Genomic DNA, 26,465 nt, shown 5'->3' on the forward strand with positions numbered 1-26,465 from the left:
TAAACTAAGATGATATTTATCTTACCAATATGAGCCAAGGGCAAGTCAATGTCTGACAACAGGTGTCATTGCTCAGGCCAAGGAATAAACAGTTTTGAAGAAATACACTTTCATGGAGAAATTCAAAGTGAGGAAATACAGTATTTAATGATATAAATGTGCATTCAGCCTTTGGATCACTTTTTGTACCTGAACATCCTATCTCAAATGATTTGATGATCAGTTTTTCCCATACTGTCCTATAGACTTTGGTTCAATTCATTATCCTTCTACATACCATTTAGCAATAGATTTATGTCCTGAAACTTATCTAGATTGATTCACTTTGGTAAAATAAAGAGGCTTCAAATATATTTACATCTGTGCACTGAGGGCAAGTCTTTCTGATTCCCTGCAGTAGAAGTAGAAGCAGATTTATGACTTGGAAAAACTGTTTATGGGGAGTGTTGACTACAGACAATTTTAATCAAAAAATTCATTTTTTGACATGTGTTTTTATTTAATGTACTGACCTGCATTTCTACACTTTGGTAGCCTCTTGCTTAGTCACAGGGCTGTGCACACATCTAAATTCAAGAAACATTTATTTTGAACTTCAAACTTAGTACAATGCTAAGATTCCCATTTTGTGCATGAGATGTAGTTTTCTGATCACTGAAAGCTGAACATTAATTTCTTGTTTTTATTCTATAAGTTCATCATTTTCTCTTTGAATCTCATTAGAGAAGAAAATACTAAATGGAAGAAGCAAACCAGACTGTGGTGCATGAGTTCATTTTTCAGGGACTCTGTAACTCAAAGGAACTACAGATCTTCCTCTTCCTCTCATTCTCCATACTCTACTTGATGACTGTGGTGGGGAACCTATTTGTTGTGCTATTAATCATCATCGACCCCCATCTTCATTCCCCCATGTACTTCCTATTAGCTAATCTCTCCTTTGTTGACTTCTGCCTTTCCTCAGTTACTACCCCTAAACTGACCACAGACCTCCTAAAGGAAAAGAAGACCATTTCTTTTGGGGGCTGTATGAGCCAGATCCTCTGTGTGCATTTCTTTGGAGGAGGTGAAATGGTGCTTCTTGTGACAATGGCCTATGACCGTTATGTGGCCATCTGCAAACCACTCCATTACTCCAGCGTCATGGACAGACAAAAGTGCATCTGGCTAGTTTTGATATCATGGATCATTGGCTTTGTGCATGCCATGAGTCAACTGTTTATGATTTTGGAGCTGCCCTTCTGTGGTCCCAGAGTAGTAGACAGCTTTTTCTGTGATATTCCTTTAGTGCTTAAATTAGCCTGCATGGACATTAATACTTTGGGAATGCTGATAAATGCAGACAGTGGTATTTTGGCAACAACTTGCTTCATTGTTTTGCTGGTCTCCTACACCTATATCCTATTAACTGTCCGCCTTCACTCTGAAGGTGGTGCCTCAAAGGCCCTGTCAACCTGCACTTCCCACATCATAGTGGTGGTATTGTTCTTTGGACCCTGCATCTTCATCTATCTGTGGCCAGTCAGTATCACTTGGGTGGACAAGTTTCTAGCTGTGTTTTACACAGTAATCACACCTCTGCTGAACCCAGCCATATACACACTGAGAAATAAAGATATTAAGAAAGCCACAAAGAAACTAGTGAATCAGCACGTGAAATCCATGTGATATAGATAGGTAACTCATATAATCAGAAAATCTACTGTGGCAGTCCAGTTTGTCTGCACTTTGGCCTGTAAATTAAATTGTACTGCATATATGACTCATTCTTATCTATAAGCTATGAGTGCTCGCAGATGTATGGCTTGTGGTTTTCTTTTCTGTTATTCAAAATTTGTTCAAAATTCCAATACTTAAAATCTTGCTGCTTGGAGGGAATAATAAGTCTATGTTAATACCCCTTTGTACAAGTTCAAAGATTAGTAAATGATATAAAAATAACAATTTCCACAATTTATTAAATACTACCTATGTTCTCAACACCATGTACACATTTTACCAAGTTTATCTATAACTTGCCTAATCACTTTGAATCAGTTATCATTATTCCTTTTTTAAAAATATATCATGTGGAAGCAGGAAATATATCAATATAAAATTCATTACTTTCCTCTAATATAATTTAAAATTTTAGATCTCCATGGGAGCATCCTATTACTCTTTTACATATGTTTTAAAGCTATTTTGTGTTCCATGTGGTTCAAAGAACATTAGGAAAATTTCTATTCAAGCACAAAGAAGGTGGTAAATGAACTTATTAGAAATCTCCCAATATGGTTATGGAATATCATCCACTATAAGTGTCTTTCTAAGAATATTGTCAGGCTTTCTTTTAAACATTATTTCCCTGCAATAATTTGTTATTCAAGGTCCAATATGATATCTTTGTTTGTTGTAAATAGAAAAAGATGCAAAATGATATATCCTTCCTAATTCTAACTTGGCTAGGCATGATACTAAAGATACTTAAATGGTCTTCTTCCACCTAGAGAACAAAATGACAAATGAATAAAAACACAGTACCATTGCCCTACCCCTAAATGACATAATCCCTTTAAGTTTTCAGGTATTATTTGTTTATATAATTACAGAATTTGCCTTGATTTTTTTAAATCCTTCAATACAGAGGGAGAGGTGTTTGCAGCCCTTTGAAACACCATTTCTTTTCTTGGTTAATACAAAATTTTATACATAGTTTTATCTTACATGAATCAACAAGGAAGCCATGAGAATGGGGAAGAAGGATGCATTGTTTTAAAGCAAAAGCATTTTCAACTGATAAGAACAAAGGCAAGTAGAAACATCAATCACAACAAATTTCAATTATGTATTCATCCCCTACAAAATCCAGATATTTATGGAGTTACAGGCTATTTACCTGACAAATTTTTTGCTTTTAGGTAAAATCTCACCTGATAACAACCCCCACAAAAATACTCCAAACACACACACACAAAAAAAAATCATTCTATGTGTGTGTCTATTAAAATACACAGAGAAGGAAAATAAATAGCTTATTTCATTTAGTAGAATTAGAATGAAAAGACCAATTATATCTACATTATATGGTCTTTTAGTATAATAGTTTATATAATAATTCATAGTCTATACATTTTAATGATGATGTACATCATTTTTCTGGTGAGAATTATATTTGCACATCTTTACAATATCTTAATTTCTAATTTATTCCTATGCATAGAAGAAAGTCACAGTTTCTTGGATCTCAGAGCTATATCAATATCTTACAAGATTAAAGTGACAATATTTATATTTGGAAATTAAAGGGCAATGATAACATGACTGATTTAACTGAGATATTAAATAGTTGTACTTATGGCTTCCCCAAACCAGATAATTATAGAAGCATCACTCATATATGTATGTGAACATATGGTGACTGCTTGGAATGGTTTTAGATGAAATTTCTCAAATTAGCTCATTGATGTGGCCCTTTATTGTTAGAAATCACTATAGCTTCATAAGTGTTTTGAAACCTGCATGTAACGTCCACTTCTACCTCCCTGTGTACAAAACATAACCGTAGGGGATCCTGACTGCATTCTTGCTAGAGTGTATTAGTAGTTCTTGAAAATTGCAAACAAAGGTCTTACTTTCAAGACCTGGATCTGTGTAGTAAGCTGACTCTGAAGTTTTCTGTGTTTCCCAGCATATTCTCAGGATATTATAACCAGGAGCCATCTCAAGAAAGTAGTACTGTCTGTGCTTACTGCTTTCAGAGTATAAATCCTATGCATTTTCCTATTTCCAGGACCTTGAGCAACATCACTGCACTGGCTTAGCAGGTTGTCACATGGAAAGTCAGTCTGGCCCTGGGGAGAGACGCTCATACAAACCTGCTTAGTCTATGTAGAGGGAAATCAGACTGCAGTGGGAGATGGAGGACTTGGAAGGGGCTTCCTTTAAAATCATAAGATCAGGCCAGGCATGGTGGTGCATGCCTGTGATCCCAGAAGCTCAGGAAGAGTTCAAAGCCAGCCTCAGTAACAGCGAGGAGCTAAGCAATTCAGTGAGACCCTGTCTCTAAATAAAATACAAAATAGGGCTGGGGATTTGGCTCAGGAGTTGAGATTCCCTGAGTTCAATCCCCAGTACCCACCTCCCCCCCCCCCCAAAAAAAATCATCAGATCTGGAGTCCAGGTATCAGAGGATGGAGAGTAAAGAGATGCATGTAATGTCCTACCTGGTAGCCAAGTCTGGAAGTATCAGAATCAAGGCAGCAAATAATTACATGAAAAAAAGTTCAACTTATCCAGGGAAAGGTAGCTCAAAACTATACCTGAGATTTCATATTACACCAGTTAGAATGGCAAACATCAAGAATTCAAATAACAGGGCTGGGGTTATGGCTCAGTGGTAGTGCACTTGCCTGGCATGCGTGCAGCACTGGGTTCGAGTCTCAGCACCACATATAAATAAATAAATAAAGGTCAATAAAAAATATTTTTAAAAAAGAATTCAAATAACAATAAATGCTGGAAAAGATGAAGAAAACTTATATGTTGTTGGAAGAAGTGGAAATTAGTACAGTCCCTGTGGAAATTGGTGTGGAGGTTCCTCAAAAGACAAGAAATGTAACTACCATAAAACACACTCCTCAGCTATAGTACTTCTCAGCATTTATCCAGAATAACTACATACCCTTGATTATAGCAGCACAATTCACAATAGCCAAGTTATAGAGCCAGCCTAGCTGTCTATCAACAGATAAATTAAAATGTTGCATATATACACAATGGAGTTTTAACCAGCCATAAAGAAGGACAAAAATTATGTTATTTGCAGAAAATAGATGGAACTAGAGTACATGATGTTAAAAGAAAAATAAGCCAGACACAGATAATCAAAGGTGATTTTTTTTTTCACTCATATTTGGAAAACAGAGAGACAAAGAGGATAAAAAGGAATAGCATGAAACTAGAAAGGAGACCAGTAAATAAAAGGAAAGAGGAAAGGGGTAGAGAAGAGGAAAGGGCAAGGGGAGATCCTAGAGAATGAAGTATGTTATATGCATGTGCAAAAATGCCACAATGAAACCCACTACTTTGTATAATTATTGTGCACAAATAAAAAAAAATTTTAAGAATCCTGGGCAGAAGGTCACATGGCTTTCACTACTCTCCCCTCACAGTGCAATTCTTTACTAACTCCATTGCCTCTCTCGGCCCTCAGGAGCTTCTGGGGAAGCTGACACTAGCCCTGCCTTCAAAGTATGCTACCCAGAAAGCTCCAGCGAGAATCTGTACCTGTGGGGCTCCGCTTCTCATAATATCTCATTCCATCACTCAAAGCAGTTAGTGGCAATCCAAATAGCTTCAGCTGAAAATCAGTCCTGCTGGTCACCAAGCGAGTATCACAAAGGAAAGAAGAGGTGGGTGTCAACCCCTAGTCTTTGCTCTGTCCACTGGGTGCACAGCCCAAGAAGACTCGGAGACAAGCTTTGATCAGCATGGATGGTGAGCATCCACTCTCCCCACTTCATTCAAGCACCTGGATGGGAAAGACATTTTTATCTTCTAGTAGTACTTTTTTTTTCTGTAGCTGAGTTTTCTATTTCTTTCTTCCCATATGTGTCTCTTCTCCTCTGTTTTTATTTTTAATCTTTCTTTTTTCTTCCTTTTTACACTAGCATATGATCCAGCTATACCACTCCTGGTTGTATACTAAAAGGAAATAAGGTCAGTATAAAAAAAGTGATACCTGCATATCCATGTTTATTACAATACTGTTCATAATAAATGGAATCAGACTAGTGCCCATCAACAGATGAATAGATAAAGAAAATCATATACATGTGATATATATTTATATAATAAATAATTATATATATATATATATATATATATATATATATATATATATATATATAAAATTCAGCCATTAAGAAGAATGAAATCACATTCTTTATAGCAAAATGGATGGAATAGGAGGATGTCACATTAAATAAAAGAAGTCAGACACAGAAAGACAAGTATCACATGTTTTCTTTCATGTTCAGAAATTTAAAAAAAAAAATCTGAAAAGGGTCCATGGATTGGAGGAGAAAGGGATTGAAAGGTGGGAAAGAAAGGGTAGAAGGACATGATCAAGGTACCAGATATGCATTTATGGAAATGACACAGTGAAGTGGTACAAATAATGTATTATTAATAAAATAATTAAGTTTATTAAAGAAAATATGTTTTAATTAAAAATTAAACTATCTTTAAAATAAAAACTTTTTGCCTGGAAAAATAGAATTCAATGTATCAACAAAACCAGTTCATTACTTCAAGACAATCAAAATTGATAAAACATTAACAAGACTGATCAAGAAAGAAAGGAACAAGGCACAAATACTCAAAGTCAGAAATGAAAAAGAATACCATTCTACATAAGCTTTAATCCTTACATATATTATAGAATAATATATGTAGAACTTCATACAAAATATTTAAAAATTAATATGAAATGGGAAATTTACTATAAAAAAACTATTACCAAACCCAGAAAATCTTAATGTATTTGTTAAATGATTTTTTGTTGTAATAAAATCATTTGCTGTCCCAATTATTACTGACCACCTCAAAAACTATATCTTCATATTTGGCTGCCTGAGGCTAGCCCTCTGTGACTACAAGACTGATAAAGAGGAAAGGACCTACTCCCTCCTGCTTCCTTCTAGTTTGGCTTTCCCTCTGCCTGCTGTGCCTGTGTGTCAAAGCAATAGCTCACTCACAGCCTCATCCTGTTCCCTTGCAGAAAACAGCACTCATATACTGGCACCATGTCTTAGTCAGCTTTTTTGCTGCAAGACCAAAATTTATATGCTATTCATGCCCATCAACATGCAGTGAAGCTTTATAGTTTAATGTAATCCCATTTGTCTATTTATGTTTTTGTTTCCTGTGCTTTTGAGATCTTGTCTAAAAAGTTGAGCATAAATTTGACTCAAACACTGCATGAAGAGTTAAGAAAGAAAAATTAATTCACTATTAATGGTCATGAACATAAATTTTAAAAAAGCAAGAAACTGAAACAATAAATTATAAGAATACTACATTCTGAAAAGATTAATTTTATACCTAAAGTGAAAGGTTAATTTAAAAAATGGAAATCAATCATATGCTAAAATTAATAAGAATCAAACATCTCAATAAATATAGCAAAACAATAAAATCTAATATGAGCTTATGATAGAATTTTAGAAATGAAAGCACAGAACAAAAATTCCCCCATCTGATAAAGGATATTTACAAATATCTAACTCAAGTTACTTATTGTTAAAATATTGTAAAGCTTTCTCCCCCTAAGATTTGGAGTGAGAAGACATTCTTCTTCCCCACATTGCATTTCCAATTTATTGCAAGACCTGGACATTTACAAAGGGCTAGAGAACTAAATAAAACAGAAATAAACTACTATTCTTCACAGACAATATTTTTGTTCAAAAGTTAAATATTAATTCTATATGTTTCCCAAGTCTAAAATAGTCTACTATTTATAATAACATTTAATACATAATATTTTATGTTTGTTTTTTTCAAAAGATGGCAACTGTGATGATGTGCAGGAATCAGAGTGAAAACAGATAAAAAACTAGATCAAATTTTGTTTTAGTTAGCTTTTTTTGATGCTGTGACTAAAAAACCTGACAAAAACAATTTTAAAGGAGGAAAAGATTTTTTGAAGGCTCACAGTTTCAGAGGTCTCAGTCCATAGACACCAGCTCCATTCCTTAGGGATCAAAGTGAGGCAGAACATCATGACAGAAGACTGTGGGTAGAGGAAAGTGGCTCACTTGATGATCAGGAAGCAGAAAGAAAGACTCCTCTTGCCATATTCAAAATATATACCCCAAAGGCATACTCCCAGTGACCCACTTCCTGCAAACACACACTACCCACCTTCAGTTACCACTCAGTTAGTCCCAATAGGGATTAATTCATTGACTAGTTTAAGGTTCTCATAACCCAGTCATTTCACCTTTATTCCTTCTTGCCTTGTCTCACACATGAACTTTTGGGGGACACCTCGTATCTAAACCATAACATTTCACCTCTCCTGTGGTAAGCCATTGTTATAGATTGTGGCCGCCATTAGAAGATGGCGCTGGCTTCCACTGTGGCCTGTGGTAAACAACTCCTTTTATGGAGAGTTGGCGCGCAATCCCTGACCACCCTATGAGAAAGATCCACGTGGCGGCTTGAGATTGGTATGCGGGAGGCTTTATTAGGCTATGCTTGGGCGCTCGGCGGGGGGTTGCTAGAAGATGATACTTGAATCAAGGCCTGAATAAACTGCTAAAAGAAGAATCCTGTGTCGTGTGTTCCCTTGCCAGCGAGGGGTCGCGACACTTGGTGGCCCGCACGGGGAAGAATATTCCTCGAACCCAGGATCCAGAACTTTCAGCAGTCAGGGTGGTGCACCGGTAAGTTCCCAGGTAAGTGGGAATCTGCAAGCAAATAGCAGGACGCTCCTCTGTAAACAAAGAGAGAGTGGGGGGAAAAAATAATAGAATAGGACGCTCCTCTGTAAATTAAGAGAGAGCGGGACTTTTGTACTTTCACTTTCTTTATAGCTCTGAAAACATTATGGGCGTTACCTCTTCAAGCCCAATTTTGTTGGCCCTAGATGGGTTGCTACGTTCAAAAGGACTTAAGGTAAAGCAGAGTACTTTGCAGATGTTTTTGAGAGAAGCTGATATAGCCGCTCCTTGGTTTGCCTTTTCAGGGAGTCTTACGATTCCTAGCTGGGACAAATTAGGGAAAGATCTAGATTTCGCTCATGAGCAAGGCACCTTAGAGGGTGGTGTTATACCACTTTGGAAGTTAGTTAGAGGATGTATAGCAGATAGTAAATGCCAAGAAGCTGTGAGTGAGGGTCAAGCTGTTCTTGAGCAACTACATGAGGAAAAATCTGAAGGATCACATAGTGAAGTGGTAGAGAGTATTAAGAGTAAGAGTAGTGAGAAGGCAAAAGAGCCTGAAAATAAAAATAGGAGAAGGCTCTACCCAGACTTGACCGAATTAAAAACGCCTGAGAACACAAGCGACTCAGAGAGTTCTGAGGACCTTGATATATTGCTACAACAACTACACAAGATAAAAATAAAAAAAAAAGGAGATACAGGGCACGCAGGCCTACTGTAAGAAGGGAAAGGGATCTAATGTCGGTCAACAAAACTCTGAGGAGGAGGAGGTAGAATATCTAGAAAAAGATATGGTGCCGGTTGCCCCACCCCCGTATGTGGGGGGGAGCCAAGGTTCCGGGAGATCTTTTCATGCGCAAGTTTGGAGGACAGTTAATACAGATATGGGACTTGCATACCCTGTATTTCAGGACAATAACAGGGGAAGATATCATGAGCCTTTAGACTTTAAGATAATTAAAACCTTGGCAGAATCTGTCCGCACTTATGGCATAGATGCCGCTTTTACCCTTACTCAGGTGGAGGGACTTACTAGATTTTGCATGACTCCCTCAGATTGGGCTAGTCTAGTCTGCGCTTGTGTTTCCCCAGGGAAATATTTGGATTGGAGAGCATTTATGCTAGAGGGTGCAGTAGAGCAAGCTGCCCAAAATCATGCAGCGGAACGCCCTGCCTGGGATAAGGATATGCTTTTGGGACAAGGCAGGTTTGCTAATCAACAAACAGGATACCCCCCTGAGGTATATGAACAGATTAATAACATTTGTATCCGTGCATGGAAATCACTCCCAAATAGAGGAGAAGTGTCTGGCAATTTGACAAAAATTATACAAGGCCCCACAGAAACTTTCTCAGACTTTGTTGCTAGGATGGTAGACGCCGCAGGAAAAATCTTTGGTGACCCTGATAGAGCAATGCCCTTGATTAAACAACTTGTCTTTGAGCAATGTACTAAAAAATGTAAAGCAGCTATTACTCCTTATAAAAACAAAGGCATAGAGGCCTGGATGAAAGTCTGTAGAGAAATAGGTGGGCCGTTAACTAATGCAGGCCTTGCTGCTGCTGTCCTTCAATTATCACATAAATCCAGCCCTGTTGCCGGAAAGTGTTTTGGGTGCGGTCAAGGAGGACATTTTAAACGAGAATATCCTAACAAGAAGGGAACATCCAAAATTGAGCCCACCTCTGTTAGCCGTCAACCGGGCTTATGCCCCAGATGTAAAAAGGGAAAACATTGGGCTAATGAGTGTAGGTCCGTCAGAGATATACATGGTCAACCTTTAAAAGATAGAAACATGTCAAAAATCGGCCAGGGGGGCCCCCGACCCCAGGGCCCGCAAATATATGGGGCAATGGAAAATGGGACAATGGAGAACGAGTCATGGCCGTCCCTGCGCCATCCCAAGAATCGCAGAGAGCCACTGCAGGTGCCGCAGGACTGGACCTCTGCTCCGCCGCCAGACTCGTATTAACACCTAAAATGGGAGTCCAACTGGTGGAGACTGAGTTTAAAGGACCTTTACCACCTGGCACTGTGGGTTTGTTAATTGGGCGTGCTTCCTCTGTCCTACGAGGCCTTCATGTTTTCCCTGGGATTATTAATCCGGACACGGTGGGAACAGTAAAGGTTATGGTGGAGGCTCCAAAAGGCATTGTGTCCATTTCCCCAGGAGATCGGATTGCTCAATTGCTAATTTTGCCCAGTTTACATACTTATTTTCCTACAGACTCTTTTTTACGGACAAGTGATGAGATTGGAGCCACCGGAGGGAATTGTGTTTATTTGTCCTTGGATATGAGTGACCGTCCTATTTTAAAGCTAATTATAAAAGGAAAACCAATTTTAGGATTACTAGATACTGGGGCAGATCGTAGCATAATTGCTTTAAAGGATTGGTCAAAGGGGTGGCCGGTGCAGCTCTCAGATCAATCACTAAGAGGTTTGGGATACGCTCAAGCTCCACAAGTCAGCTGCAGGCATTTATCATGGAAAGATTCTGAAGGACGTTCTGGCACTTTTCAACCATATGTGCTCGATCTCCCAATCTCTCTATGGGGACGTGATCTTATGAAGGACATGGGGTTTCAACTTAGTAATAAATATTTAACAGTTGCCCAAAAGATAATGCAGGACATGGGATATAGACCAGGTCTTGGATTAGGAAAAAATTTGCAAGGATGTAGACATCCCCTAGAACCTCAACAAAAACTTAATAGACATGGGCTGGGTTTTTCCTAGGGGCCGCTGAGGATCAAGTGCCCGTTACCTGGAATACAGGGGAGCCGGTATGGGTTCCTCAGTGGCTGCTCCCCTCTAAAAAATTGACTGCAGCTTGTGCTTTAGTACAAGAACAATTGAAGTTGGGACATATAAAGCCCTCCACTTCTCCATGGAATACACCCATATTTATTATTAAAAAGAAGTCTGAAAAATGGCGGTTGTTGCATGATCTACGGGCCATTAATGCTCAAATACAGCTCATGGGACCCATTCAGAGAGGTTTGCCTTTGCTTTCAACAATTCCAAAAAATTGGCCAGTGATATGTATAGACATTAAAGATTGTTTCTTTTCCATTCCATTGCATCCTCAGGACTCCGAACGTTTTGCTTTTACTCTGCCTTCATGTAATCATGAGAAACCTGATCAAAGGTTTGATGGGTGGTTTTGCCTCAAGGCATGGCCAATAGTCCTACAATGTGTCAAATGTTTGTAGGAGCGACCATTGTTCCACTCAGACAAAAGTATCCATTGTTAAAGTGTATACATTATATGGATGATATATTGCTGGCAGCCAAAACCAAATCTATGTTGAAAGTAGCTTACACTGATTTGGTACATTTATTGCAATCAAAGGGCTTGCTTATTTCACCTGATAAAGTACAAACAGGAGGTTCTATTGATTATCTTGGTGCTAGTATCTCTTGTAAAACTATTACACCCCAAAAGGTGACTCTTAGGACTGATAATTTACATATGTTAAATGATTTCCAAAAATTATTGGGTGACATAAATTGGATTAGGGGTTATTTACATATTCCCAATGCTGAATTAAAACCCTTGTATGAAATTCTTAAAGGTGATTCAGACCTTTCTTCCCCTCGGCATCTTACTGAGGAAGCAAGGTCAGCGCTGCTGAAAGTGGAGGAGGCTATACAACATGCTAGCCTTTACAGGCGTCAAGAGGATAAGCCTCTTCAATTATGTGTGCTTGCCACTGTACGGCAACCCACTGGAGTTTTGTGGCAAGATGGTCCTTTATTGTGGATACATCCACGTATATCCCCTACAAAATCTATTGAGTATTATCCTGATGCAGTTGCTTCCTTAGCTATGTTAGGGATACAACAAAGTATACATTTTTTTGGTTTTCCTCCAATGTCTGTGATTGTCCCTTATACGTGTCAACAAATTCAAGTTTTGTGTGCTAACCTGGATAATTGGGCTATATTGCGATGCTCTTTTCCAGGAGAGATAGATAATCACTATCCTTCACATCCTCTTATAACATTTGTTAAGAAACATCCTATCATTTTTCCTAAAATCACTTCTTCTAAGCCTATTCCAGGAGCTACAAATATCTTTACAGATGGATCCAAAACTGGTATTGGAGCCTATGTGGTAAATGATCAACCTCCTATCCAACATCAGTTTGCTCCTGACAATCCACAATGGGTGGAGTTACAAATTGTCATAAAAGTCTTTGAACAATGTCCATTTCCTTTTAACTTAATCTCAGATTCTATTTATGTAGTTCAAGCTTTAAAGGTGTTGGAAGCAGTGGGTCCCATACACACTTCAGGAGTAATGTCTTCCCTTTTTCTCCATCTTCAAACACTGATTTGGAATCGCTCTGCCTGTTTTTACCCTTTACATATTCGAGCTCACACAGGTTTACCGGGTGCTCTTTCTGCTGGCAATGCCCAAGCTGATCTTGCTACTCGTCCTTCTTGGATGTTCCTCGTTTCCTCCTTAGACGAAGCAAGAAACTTTCACAGTAAATTTCATGTTAATGCACGAGCACTTCAAAAGCGCTTTACTATCTCCCGTGCTGATGCTCGCCAAATTGTCTTAGATTGCCCTAATTGTGTCATTTTACATCATCCTCCTTCTGTGGGCGTAAATCCTCGTGGTTTGCGGCCTTTAACAATATGGCAAATGGATGTCACTCATGTCCCTGACTTTGGCAAGCTTAAGTATGTCCATGTGTCTGTGGATACTTGTTCTGGCATTATCCATGCTTCTGCTTTGTCTGGTAAAAAGGCTGAAAATGTTATCACGCATTGCTTGGAAGCCTGGACAACATGGGGCTTACCACAGACCATTAAAACGGACAATGGTCCAGCGTATACTGGACGACAATTTTCTTCCTTTTGCAGCCAGATGGGTATCCAGCTTGTCCATGGTTTACCTTACAATCCACAAGGTCAGGGTATTGTAGAGCGTGCTCATAAGACTCTAAAAGAGATGTTAATAAAACAAAAAGGGGGAATTGGCTTAGGCCACACCCCGAAAGAGCGCCTCTCCCTGGCTCTATTTACTATTAATTTCTTGAATTTGGACATCCAAGGGCGCTCTGCTGCGACTAGGCACTGTTCGCCCTCTGCCCCAAACTTTGGGCACGTTAAGTGGAAAGATGTACTTTCTGGACAATGGTATGGGCCTGATTCCGTGCTGGCATGGGCACGAGGTTCTGTCTGTGTTTTCCCACAGGACCGGACGGAGCCAGTGTGGGTTCCAGAACGCCTGACAAGAAGAGTCCCGACATCAATCAACCAACAACAGGAGGCGCTACAACAATCTCATGATGAAGACCATCCTTCTACTGAGTGTCCTGGTTTTAATGCTGATATCGATGGTACAGGGGACATCAATGCAGTGGTGGGCGGTAGCTCGAACGTGGCCAATGCCGATGCCGGTTCACAGCAATTCTAGTGTTCTCCCCACTCTTTTTTCTACTTCATGTGAGATGTCTGCTCCTTGTGTTTCCCCTAGAGGGGACAAAGATCGATCCTTCAATCTCTCCAGCATCAATCTCACAGGAGTTTTTTGCTTCAGTTTTTCCAAGGGTGATTGCATCCATTTAAAACTTAAGAACTTGACTAACTTGGAGGACCCATTGCAGTACAGTCGGATCTCGCAGGGAGTTTTGGGTGCAGCGCTCCTACAAATTAGCTCAGGGATGCACCAGGGCTCAGGAAACTTGACAAATACTTCTGAGCTTAATATTACCACTCTGGCTATTACTTCCCAGGTGTTAATTCCGTTGTCTCCTTCTAATCAGACCTCTAATGCCACTCATTTTAAGGCTTCTCCTTATTGCACCCCTGAGTATGGCTTCCCCCCAATATTCACGCCTTGCCAAGATCATTCTTTTGAGAAACATCAAGTCGCTAAAGGTTTCTCTCTTTCCCCCTCTCTCAAAAGATATTTGTATAATTTTTCTAGCAATGCTTCCTCTGTAGGAACAGGTTGGTCCTGGTTTCAATGGTTGATTTCCAATGAAAAGGGGGCCACAGCTGATATCTCCGCTTTGGCTCAATTACGAGGAGTCCAAAGTTGGCTGTTTAATGTTTCTGGCAGTACCCAAGACTCAGAACGAGGTAGGAGACTCGGAAATTTTTCACGTAATTCACAATTAAGTAATGCTACGTTACCCTCCGCAGCAGTCTGTCTCCAATCTCCGTTCCTGTTTCTTTTGGCTAATGATACATCACAGGGGATGCTTAATTGTTCTAATGTTACCTGTTATTTGTCTGAGTGTTGGAATGGCTCTTGGACTATGGCAGTGATTATGAAAATTCCAACCTTTGTCCCGATTCCGGTTACTGCAGATCCAGAGTCTTTTCCTATTGTTGAACTGATTAGAGCCCGTAGAGATTTTGGAATTACGGCAGCTATAGTGACAGCTGTGGCGGTATCTGCTGTTGCAGCAGTTACAGCTGGAGTAGCCATGGCCAGCCAGGTACAAACTGCTGCCACTATTAATGAGGTTATTCAACAAACATCAACCATACTTAAATCTCAAAGTAGAATTAATCAACACATTTTATCTGGGATTCTGGCTGCTAATCAAAGGATAGATCTGCTTCAAGCTCAAGTTGAGGAGTTGTCTGTTCTAGTACATTTAGGTTGTGTTGATCAACGTGCACATTTATGTATAACCTCTATCAGATTTAATGATTCCAGGAATGCCTCCCACATCATCGGGGAGTATTTATCCAGAACCTGGTCCATGGAAACAGAAAACTTGATCCAGTCTCAACTAACTCAGATTGCTGTTTTGAATAGCACCCGTGTCGAACCAGTGACTTTGGGTCAATTCACCAGTTGGCTATCCTCTGCCTTTTCCTTCTTTAAGGAATGGGTGGGAGTGGGCATTTTTGGTGCTATGTGTTGCTTCGATATTGTACTTTGTTTGTGGCTTCTCTGTCGCCTTAAAACTCGCCATGCGCAAGAGAAGGCTATGATCGTACAGGCTCTTGCGGCCTTGGAAAATGGCATTTCTCCACAAATCTGGCTTGCACATCTTAAACAGTGATTTCAGGGCATGGTCATTGCACCCCAAGTTATTTTCACATTGCACTGGGATTGGCATGCCCTCTTCTTTATGCTCTCCCAGTGCTGGATAGCCTTTGCACTCTGCAGGTCTTGTTACCATTGCACACAGATGGGTTTCAGGGCTGGTACTTCTTCTCTGCTATAAAATCTATACCTTTCTCTAGGGCTTAGGGATTGTGTTGCCAACTTAAATTTTGTTATTATTACCAGGCTACCTGTGTTATCCTACTTCTCACCGTCGTCACGATGCAGGATGCGAGGCAAAGCACTGCACTTGAGTGATCCCTCAACGGACCTCAAGGAAAGCATGTCCTATTGCATGCGGGTTTGACGTCCACGCCCCGCCCTACGAAAAAAGGTGTCGGCTGATATGGGATCAGGTCTGGGGAAGGCGCCTCCTTAGGACTGGACCATACATTGCAGCCGCTTCTGCACAGTGGGATAGGACCTCTACTTTCGCCTGCATTGTTTTATAAAATAGAAGGGGGAACTGTGGTAAGCCATTGTTATAGATTGTGGCCGCCATTAGAAGATGGCGCTGGCTTCCACTGTGGCCTGTGGTAAACAACTCCTTTTATGGAGAGTTGGCACGCAATCCCTGACCACCCTATGAGAAAGATCCACGTGGCGGCTTGAGATTGGTATGCGGGAGGCTTTATTAGGCTATGCTTGGGCGCTCGGCGGGGGGTTGCTAGAAGATGATACTTGAATCAAGGCCTGAATAAACTGCTAAAAGAAGAATCCTGTGTCGTGTGTTCCCTTGCCGGCGAGGGGTCGCGACACTCTCCCAAAAGCTCATGACCATCTCACAATGCACAATACATTAGCCCATTGCCAAGAGTCCCCATGGTCTTGAAGTTCCAAGATTGCACAAAAGTTCAAGTCCAAAGTCTCCCTGAGACTTAGGGAAAGCTCTGATCATGAGCTCCTGTAAAATATCAAAAGCAATTTATAAGTGTCAAATATATAAAGGCACAGAGGTGACATTTCCATTCAGAAAAATACAGGCATAGAAAGAAGGATGGGACCAAAGCAAACCAAAATCCAACTGGGCAAACAAGTCCTCTAATTCTATGTCCGGCATCTGGAACTTATGGCATCATGATGTTCTCTCCAAAGGACTTGTAGCTTTGCCGGTTACTGCTCATGTGGCATCTCTGTTGGTTTTTCTCTGCTCAATTTCTGCAGCTTTCCTAGGATGACATTCCATGGTACTGGCATTTCTTAATCTCGGAGGTCTCCATCGCAGCTGCAGCTTCTTCCTCACATCTCCACACATCACCTTCTCAGGGGCAACCTGCAGGGATTCCAACCCTGATACGCTGCCTGGCCTCAGAGGTATTCCTTTGAAATCTTGGTGGAGGCCTCCATGACCCTCTAACTCCAGCATTCAGCATTCTACAGAACCACCATGACATGGATGACCCCAAGGTCTGTCACCATTTAGAGAAGTAGCCAAGCCTCCGTGGACCCTGGCTACAGAAACAGTCTGTGAGAGCCTGAGTAGCTGAGAATGTTGAAAAACCTTCCTAGGCCACCCTATGCAAGATGCAAGCAGTGTGTCCCACTCTTACTCCCTTGAGCCTGAGATGGGTTGGGTCTTGCCAATTCCTGAGATGCCCTCAAGCCATCTTTCTTATTATCTCTGGGCAAAGTCTTCAGCTTTTCTTTGGTGGCAGTGATGTCTTTAACTAAATTGCAACTTACTTAGCCCCAGTTTTACTTCCACATTTCAAGTCCAAATTTTTCAAATCTTTCTGCTCACTTTGTGCTCCTGATTATCAAAGTAAATTTGGCTAAGAGCCCACAGCAATATCCATGCTACCACCTGAATGCTATGCTGCCTAGAAATTTCTTCTGCCAGATTAAGAAGCCCATCACTTTTAAAATCAGTTTCACAGAAAGTCTCAGGATACTGGAAAAACATAGACAACTTCTCAGCCAGAACATATCATGAATGACCTCTAGTCCAATTACCAATTGTGTCCTCCTTCTCTTCTGAAACCTCATGAGTCCTGTCTTTACTTTGCATAGTCCTATTTGCATTATGATCTACTGAGCTTTAGAATTCCCATTATGCTCCATTTACAACCATCTAAACCTTTTCCAGATTTCATCACAAAACTTCCCAAAATTCCTCCTACAAATTCCAAAAAGTTCCAAAAGCTTCTGAATCACGTGGTCAGGTTAGTCACAGCAATGCCCCAACTTCTGGTACCCATTTCTGTTTTAGTCAGCTTTTTTCACTGCTGTGACTAAAAGACCTGATAAAGACAATTTTAGAGGAGAAAAAGTTTATTTGGGGGCTCACAGTTTCATAAGTCTCAGTCCATCAACAACTGACTCTGTCCCCGGGGCTCAAGGTGAGGCAGAGCATCATGGTGCAAGAGTGTGGCAGAGGGAAATGGCTCACATGGTGATCAGGAAGCAAAGAGAGAGACTCTATTTGAAGATACAAAAAATATGCACCAAAGGCACACCCCAAATGACCCATTTCCTCCAGCCACAACCTACCTGCCTTCAATTACCCATCAGGGGAGTCATTCGCTGATTGGTTTAAGGTTCTCATAACCTAATAATTTCCCCTCTAAAGTTTCTTTCATTGTCTCACACAAGAATTTTGGGGCAATACCTCACATCCAAACCATAAAAAAAATCATTTTTCAGAAGTAAAGGGATATCAACAAATAGAAATGGGCCTCTGTTATAACAAAACCAAAGTAGGAGCACCCAGAAAATTCATATGGCAAGGGCCACAATACCACAGGAAAGGAACAGTTTACACTGAGCAGAGCCTCAGGAGCATGCCCCTCCATGCTCCTCTCAATATATCATTTGCTTCAAGGAGTGCATCTGCCTGACAGCATCCAGGTGTTGCCATTTCTGTTACTACAGCAGCACTCACACAGGCACCACTGTCCCTGGCTGCTCCAATCCAGTGACTGACAACAGTGTGTGTGCCAGAGCCTGGGCATTTCCACCCAATGCAGAATTCCTCTAAGCCTTCGCCCTGAAGCTCCCATCAACCTGGTTAGGACTTCCTCAGTGCTGCGCTACAGTCTGAGGCTGCTCCATGCCATTCTCCTTCCTTTCCCCTCATCTTTCAATGAACCACTCTGGCATTGTTTAGCAATATGAATATTTATTTATCTGTCATTATAAAAATTAAATTTACTGAAATGTAATATAAAATTTTAGGTGTTAACGGGGTAACATGATATATCAAGATAAGTTTGCATTGTATATTTAAATCAGGTTAAACACATATATCTCCTCAAACATTTCACATATACATATGATGAAAACTCAAATATATCAATTTTGTTTTAAAAATATAGAATACATTATTATTTACCTAAAGTCACCCTACGGTACATCAGCACACAAGAACTTCTTACTCCTATCTACATATAACTTGGTACCCACTGATCAATAGGTCCCCAATCCTCCTTCTCCTACTCTCCTAGGCTCTGGGAGCTACCAGGCTACTCTCCACTTCCATGATACCAACTTCTTAGATTCCACATGAGAGTAAGATCAGGTTGTACTTGTCTTCTATGCCTGGCTTATTAAAATTAACACAGTGAAGAATTAGCTCATCCATATTACTGCAAATAACAGAATTTCTCTCTTTTATGAGTAAATAATATTGCATTGTGAATATGTCCAATTTTCTTTATCCATTTATCAGCTATTGAACACTTAGGTGGTTTCCAACTCTGCTATCGTGAATAGTGCTACAATAAACACAGGAGTAAAGAGGGGCTGGGAATATAGCTCAGTTGGTACAGTACATGCCTCATGTGCATAAGGCCCTGGATTCAATCCCAACATCACACACATACACACAAAATGGGAGTAAAGAAGTTACTTCCACATATAGATTTCATTGCCTTTGGATCAATACCCAATAGTGGGATTGTTAGATCATATGGCAGTTCTACTTTTAATTTTTTGAGGAACTTCCATACCATTTCCCACAATGGCTGTACTAATGTACTTTTTCACCAATAGTGTGCAAAATTCCCTCTTCTACACTTCCTTTCTGGAACTTCCATTTTGACTCTTTTATGAAAACCATTGTCACCAGAGAGACACTGGCATTTTGTTATGGAGGCATTGTCTGTCTGCTCCTGCTCCCTCTTTATGTGCTTGCATGCTTTTAGGCTTTCTTCCTTCTCAGGTATTCAAAAAAATATGTAATTCTGTCAATACTGCTGCTTCACAGCGCACCTGCAGTGACACTAATGCATGGTTTGTGACCACATAGTGACAGGAGAACCGGATGTCTAAGGTTATAAAGAGTTACATTCAAAAATTATGTTCAAGTAATCAACAACTTTGTCTCAGACATAAAATCAACTTTCCAACTCAGCTATGATGATAATTCAGAAGAATGTGTGATAATATGCATCAATTTAGTTCTGGAAGCAAAAGTTCAGAGTTTGAAAGTTTATCATGTGCACAGATAACAATGAGGATAAAATTTACACTTAATACTTCTTGGAAGGATGGGGAATGCTGAAATTATATTTCTATGAAGAAGAAAATATTCTTAGCTTGCAACAAAGGCTGTGAGAATATAATAAAATTTCTTCTTTCTTTGAAAAACAAGCAAATGTATTTTTTAATATTAGCATATGAATACAAGTATTCATGTTTCTAAACTATTGGTGAAATTACATAGATTACTTTTTCTGACTTTGATCAAGTTCTTACTAGCAACATCACTCAAGAACCATGTTTGGAATCCAGGTGGCCAGATTTGCACAAGAAATGGGCAAAGTATGGAAAAATAAACTTTATGCAATTTGATCAGACTAGAAAGAAGCAGCAGCTGGAAAAGCAATCTAGCTATCCCCCCACCCACCCACAGAAGCCAATGCCATGTATAGAAACAAAAGCCAGGTGATATATAGGTGTAGGTTAAGTAGGCTGTGTTAGTCTGTGTCAATCATAATTTCCTTCATATCTGCCCTCAACATAAGGAAGTCACTAGTTTCAGTGTGAAGAGGTTAAGAAGTTAAAGCAATTGGGAACTTTTAATTTTAAAGGGTGTTGGATAACAAATGTTGTAATTATAAATAAATATTGCTTCTCCTTTGATGAAGGCTTCTATTACTAATTTGAAAAAGAAAAAGTAGTTGATAAATACTGTGTTCTATTGTGTTCTTAATTCTTTTATTCTAGACCTATTTTCTTCCTCTCTTGTATTTAGGTCTGGCAAGAAATAATGAATATTTATTATTTAATTTTACAGAAACTATGCTTCACTTCTCATATACTGTTTCCATACTGCTCTCTTCTCTGGAATTTCCTCTTCTATGCAATTCAGACTTCTTACAGTGCACTACATTTTCATTAATTCTCAGACTTTCTATATTCTCATTGTTTTATATTCTATTTTTTCTAGCTTATATGTAGAAAATTGACAAATATTTTCATCACAAAAAGCTCTGCTATTTTATCCAAAGATGACTAATGCTTGGAAGCTAATGCCTTTGGGGGGTGAGGGGGGACTTCCTCTTAATAAAATAGCTTCTCTTTATTTACACAGAAATGGAATAATTCATTTCACTACAGTGAACTAAAGGGATCCCAAGCAACAACTGTACAGATAAAAGTCAAAGAAAACCCACAAGGAAGCCCAATGTGATGCTTCAATAAGTGATTTTGGAAGACCAGGATAAACTCTTTTTAAATATATCTAACCTATATATATAAATTGGTTTTTTTCCCAAATTTTAAAAATTAAAAAAACTTCAACATGGAATAATTTTAGGTATTAAAACTCCAAGTGCATATGTTTAATTTCTCTTTTTCAACACTCTTATATTTGTCAAATCCTAATTCATCATTCCTCAAAACCATAAGTTGAGTGAACAGTTAAGGGGATATTGTAGCATTTGGTCCTTAACCTGATATTAATGCCAAGGAGATATAACTAGTGATTTTGATAACTTTTAAAAATCCAATAAATATTTAATGTCTAATGTAAAACCGTATTTTCAGAGCCACATAATTACTGCTAATCACAGGGGATTGGTCAGTTTCCATTTTTCTCTATTCATAGCTAATGACACTTGACCTTTGGGGAAAACAGTGTGCAGGAAACACCTAGCTTCTTCAGAAAGCCAATACCAGAGCAGACACTGGTCATTATTCCAGTCCTGATAATTGGCTTCATTCCTAAAGTTAAGAACTATTTATAGCTGTGTGTTTGAGAGATAATGATGACCCTAAAAAGGAGCCAATCTGTCTGTGTTTTTCATGCCTTGGAGCTGCTGAGGTGAACTCTCTGCTGGCACAGGTAGGAGGGCTGTCTATCCTTTAATTTTTCAGCATCAGGTTGCATTATTATCCTCCACATCCCTTTCTTGTTGCCCATCATCTATTTTTCTTCTGTCTCCCTTTTTCTTTATTAGCTCACTTCATTGAACGATTCCTACTCAAGTTGTTTAGCCTCCTCTTGTCTTTCTTCATAGTTGAAATTATGTAATGAGATGAACTCAAAATATTCTTCAAAACTATAATAATGTTGAGTGGTACGTGAAATACTTGATTCTTCCATCCCTTCTCTCTCTGAAGACTGGGATCATAAAAATTAAAAGCAATATCTATAGATTGGCTATCACCTCCTTACGGATACACATGAAAATTCATGCTAGTTTTATTTTTGCCACAGCCATTCAATCACTTTTCCCACTCTGAAAAACTCTAGACCTCTTTTCTAAACAGTATCAAAATTACCATGATGAATTATAGTCATTTAGGACTTACTATGTGCCAAAGTATTGCATGACATTTAACATAGAAATTCCTCCATACAACTTTTCATTCTCCCTGCATTAACTTTAATACTCCTTGCTTTTAAATTAAAAAACAATAAATAATATATCTAAAAATGGAGCAAATCAAGTAATGGAGAAATAAATAGGAATAAAATTATTTAAATCTCACAACCTGTTTAAATTTTTAGTAACTACTGAATACTTACTAATACAAAATATTATCTGGTCCCCCAAAATAAAAGGGTATATACTCTACAACTGGTTCCTGATATCTTTTACTGATATCATTCTATTCCCATTAAGATGAACTTAATAATCATTTGTAAAGCCTATATTGAAGTAATTTACTTACCTAATTGATCCCTTGTACTTGAATATTTTTTTTTCCATTTAGTATTAGAGGAATACTCACAAAAAGTTCCAAAGGAACTTTCTGTATATTTTTTTCTGTTTGTTTATTTCCTTAAATTTTATTCCATGACAGAGGACAGTTCAGTCACAGCTAAGAGTGATGGCTATTACCACGTCACCCTCTCAATGAGCCCACACTTCACCTTGCCCTCAGGTGGACTGAGCAGCTCTGCCTCCCCAGTCCTCGGCAGCCACAGATGTGCTTGTCTGTTCAGGAAACAATTTAAAATAGAGTCCTGCTCTCAAATAGGGAATGAATTTAGAAATGTCTTCTTAACCTCAAATTCAAAAAACTATTCACACACCTTTTTTAAAATTTTTCAAAATTATATTTTACCTTAAAGCCTTCTACAAATCCAGATCTTATTTTTCCATAAGACATACAGTAACACACTTATAATTCTATGTGTCCAATCTTGATATTCATGTTTATTTGTTGAATACTATAACTTTTTAAATAAGCCCTCATTTTCCTACATAATCATAATGCTTTCTTTGTCATATACTAAATTCCCTAATACATTTCTAATTCTAGAGGATTTTTATTCTATATTCTGTTCAATTTAGTCAAATTATAATTTCTTAATATTTTAGATTTATAATATATTCTGATTCACTTTATAGAAATCATTAAGTTCCTCCTCTAACTCTTTTTATGTTTCCTTTTCATTATTTCCCTGATTTCAACGTGGACTTTGGTTCACTTTGCATTGTCCCATTAGATATCCACTGAGCTGTCTCAACACTGCACTTAATCCTAGGATTAGTTTGGTGAGAACTGGTATTTTTATTAACTTTGAATCTTCTTGTTTTTATTAACATGGTTTGAATTTCCATCTTATTAGGATTTCAAGTGTATCAGAAAAAAAGTGTATGTATATATAATTTATTTCAACACAATGCATACATTTCATGTTTTCTTTAAAACATTCTATTATATTTTAACAGGTTGTTACTGAGTTAATATTCATTTAAATAATCATTAAATTTAATATTTCCCAGTTAACTGTCTTATGATGTTTAAGCAGACAGTTATGTGATTTGACAAGTAATGATTACAGTTTCACTATCTTTTTTTCAATGGAATTACTTAATTTATAACATATTATTGAACCATAATGCTATCAGGCTTCCTTCCTTGTGTTTTAATTTTAATATTTCATCTAAAATCAGAAGCTTACAGGTTAAAAATCCCCAAAACATCCTGAATAAAATATTTTAAGCACTTCTTATTTTACTAAGATTTTTAATCAGAAATCAATTTTGAAGTTTACCTATCAACTGCGTGGTATATAAGTTTCCTAACATCATTATGGAAATACCCTCTGAAATCAAACTAGGCTTTCTACACTCAGAGTTTTGTGTGGTATCATGTAGAATTTTCCCTTGCTAGAACCATCAAAGGTTTTAAGTTACAAAATGACAAGACCATTGTTGATCTTTACATGGTTATTCTTGGAAGCAGAGTATAGAAGATTCTGGACTTGGGAGAAAAAAGAAAATAAAGATATCATATAATAAATACTCTTTTAGATATCAGGATGAGAAAATATGAAAAATTAAAGCATATTAAAATGATAATTAAAATTTAGAGAAAAAATTTATTTAAGAACTATTTGAGAATAAAAAAGTGTGCAATCAGACATGAAAAGTGAAGAAGTGACAACAGTGGCACACAAGTGCCTAGGCTGGCTTTCTGGAAGAATGGTAATGACATTTATTAAAGCATTGGAGTAAGTCAGATTTCACTAAAGTTGATATGAGTAGATTGGAGTTGGATATGCAGTAGATGAGACCAGGAGTTCAATTTTAGTCAGCTAAGTTGAAGGTGGAGGTAAAGTTCTCATTTGTGTATGCCACATACAGTTCTGGACACATGACTTTGGAGTTCAAGGATAAAGCTAAACTTAGATGTCAATTTGTAAGTCAGATCCTAGGCCGACATGGTGAAGATTTGGGCCTATTTTTTTTCTCTGTTAGGTGCAGGGTCTCTTTTCTAGTGCCTAAGTCTTTGATCCACTGTGAGTTGAGTTTTGTGCAGGGTAAGAGATAGGGATTTAGTTTCATTTTGTTACATGTGAATTTCCAATTTTCCCAGCACCATTTATTTGTTGAATAGGCTATCTTTTCTCCAGTGAAACTAAGTGAAATAAGCCAATCCCTAAAAAACCTGTTTTCTCTGATATGCAAATGCTAACTCACAATAAGGAGAGGAGGGAGGAGGGATTAAGGAAGAATGGAGTTAGTATAGGTAGAGGGGAATGAAGGGAAGGGAGGAGGTATAGGGGTAGGAAAGATAGTAGAATGAATCAGACATTATTACCCTATGTACATATATGACTACATGACCAGGGGGAGTCTACATCATCATGTACAACTAGAAAAATGAGAGATTATACTCCATTTTTTGTATATATATCATAGTGCATTCTACTGTCATGTATAACTAATTAAAACAAATCTTAAAAAAGAAATCAATATGTAGATACTAACTTAAATAAATAAGTCAGCATTGAATTTTAAAAGAGACAGTTGGGTCAGAACTCTGAGTCATGTCAATTATTAAAGATGAGCAGAGAACAAATAATCAGTGTCTTATTAAAATATATAGACAAGAAGTTGGAAATATAGAAAATAATTAGGAAAGAGCTGTCATAGAAATACTAGAATTGCATTCAGCTGCAATTTACAGAAAATTCATAGTGTAACAAAAAAAATTGGAGATTTTTTTACATTACAAAAAATCTGGAGGGACAATTGTTGGTTCCAGACAAGTGGTACAATATGGCTTTGGGTCCTAGGCCTCTTCTAACTCCTTGCTATTGATTTAGTTTATGTATTTTAGAATTTTGTGGTTCCTTCACATTTAAACATCACATTAAGTACATGGAAAAAAACCTTCTCTACATGAAGGTGTATCCTTTCATTTAAGAAGAGAAGTTCTCTAGAGAAGACATTGGTTTAAATCTCATTGAACAGTATTGAGTCACAGGCACCTTCTTGAACAAACTTAAGGCTGAAATGAATAGAATTAATACAATAAATTTAGAAAAATAATGCATCTTGATCTGGAGTAGAGGTATTTTGCCTAAAATTTATAGATTTCAACTTACTACCTGAAAAAAATGGAATTTCTGTTAGTAAGAAGTAAAAGGAAAATGACTTTATAGAAGTCAAGAAGCCAAAGATAGGAAAAGTCACAGCAATAAGGCCATGATAAAAGTATCAAATCCTGCAGGAATTTCAAGAAAAATAAGATTGAAAAATCATATTACATAGAATACTAAGGATTATAATTTCTCTCTCTAAAAAAAATCTATAGAAACAAAGTGTTACAGTTGAATGAAGGAAAAGTAAAGATAACTTTCCCAATGAAAGTAAAAGAGAAAAGGAAGACTTGGAAAGGGACATAGAATTATTAAAAGACTCATTTTTAGAAGTAGTCCACTACATTAATAGTTTAAGGAAAGTAAAAGTCAAATGAAGTTTAACTGAATGATGTTTGGGAAATATGCATAATATATACTTGAGGATGCTGGCCATAAAGGGCAGAGTTCTGTGGTTAGGAATGAGATTTCTATCTACTGAGGTCTGGATTCAAATCATGGTTGACACTTCATCCTCTGAAACTAAGTTTCTTCATTTATTAAATAAAATAGTAGAGGGAATTTTGTGTATTAAGTCTGATAATGTGCCAAGTCTATTGCCTTGCATGAAAACCATTCAATAAATGCTATCTATTAAAATTAGTACTCCTTGCTGGCACGGTA

At 38.1% G+C, this 26,465-nt stretch overlaps 1 protein-coding gene across 1 annotated transcript; it reads left to right on the top strand.

Moving 5' to 3' along the window:
• The first annotated feature begins 738 nt into the window (after nucleotides 1-738).
• Nucleotides 739-10,405, top strand: LOC114084770 (olfactory receptor 4K15-like). The gene is made up of 4 exons (XM_027925789.2): nucleotides 739-1,658; nucleotides 2,235-2,276; nucleotides 8,343-8,432; nucleotides 9,730-10,405. Exons 1-4 carry the CDS (start codon nucleotides 739-741, stop codon nucleotides 10,403-10,405), a joined length of 1,728 nt encoding a protein of 575 aa, XP_027781590.2.
• The last annotated feature ends 16,060 nt before the right edge of the window (nucleotides 10,406-26,465 follow it).

This window comes from Marmota flaviventris, chromosome 2 (assembly GCF_047511675.1).
Source record: "Marmota flaviventris isolate mMarFla1 chromosome 2, mMarFla1.hap1, whole genome shotgun sequence".
Lineage (NCBI taxonomy): Eukaryota > Metazoa > Chordata > Mammalia > Rodentia > Sciuridae > Marmota > Marmota flaviventris.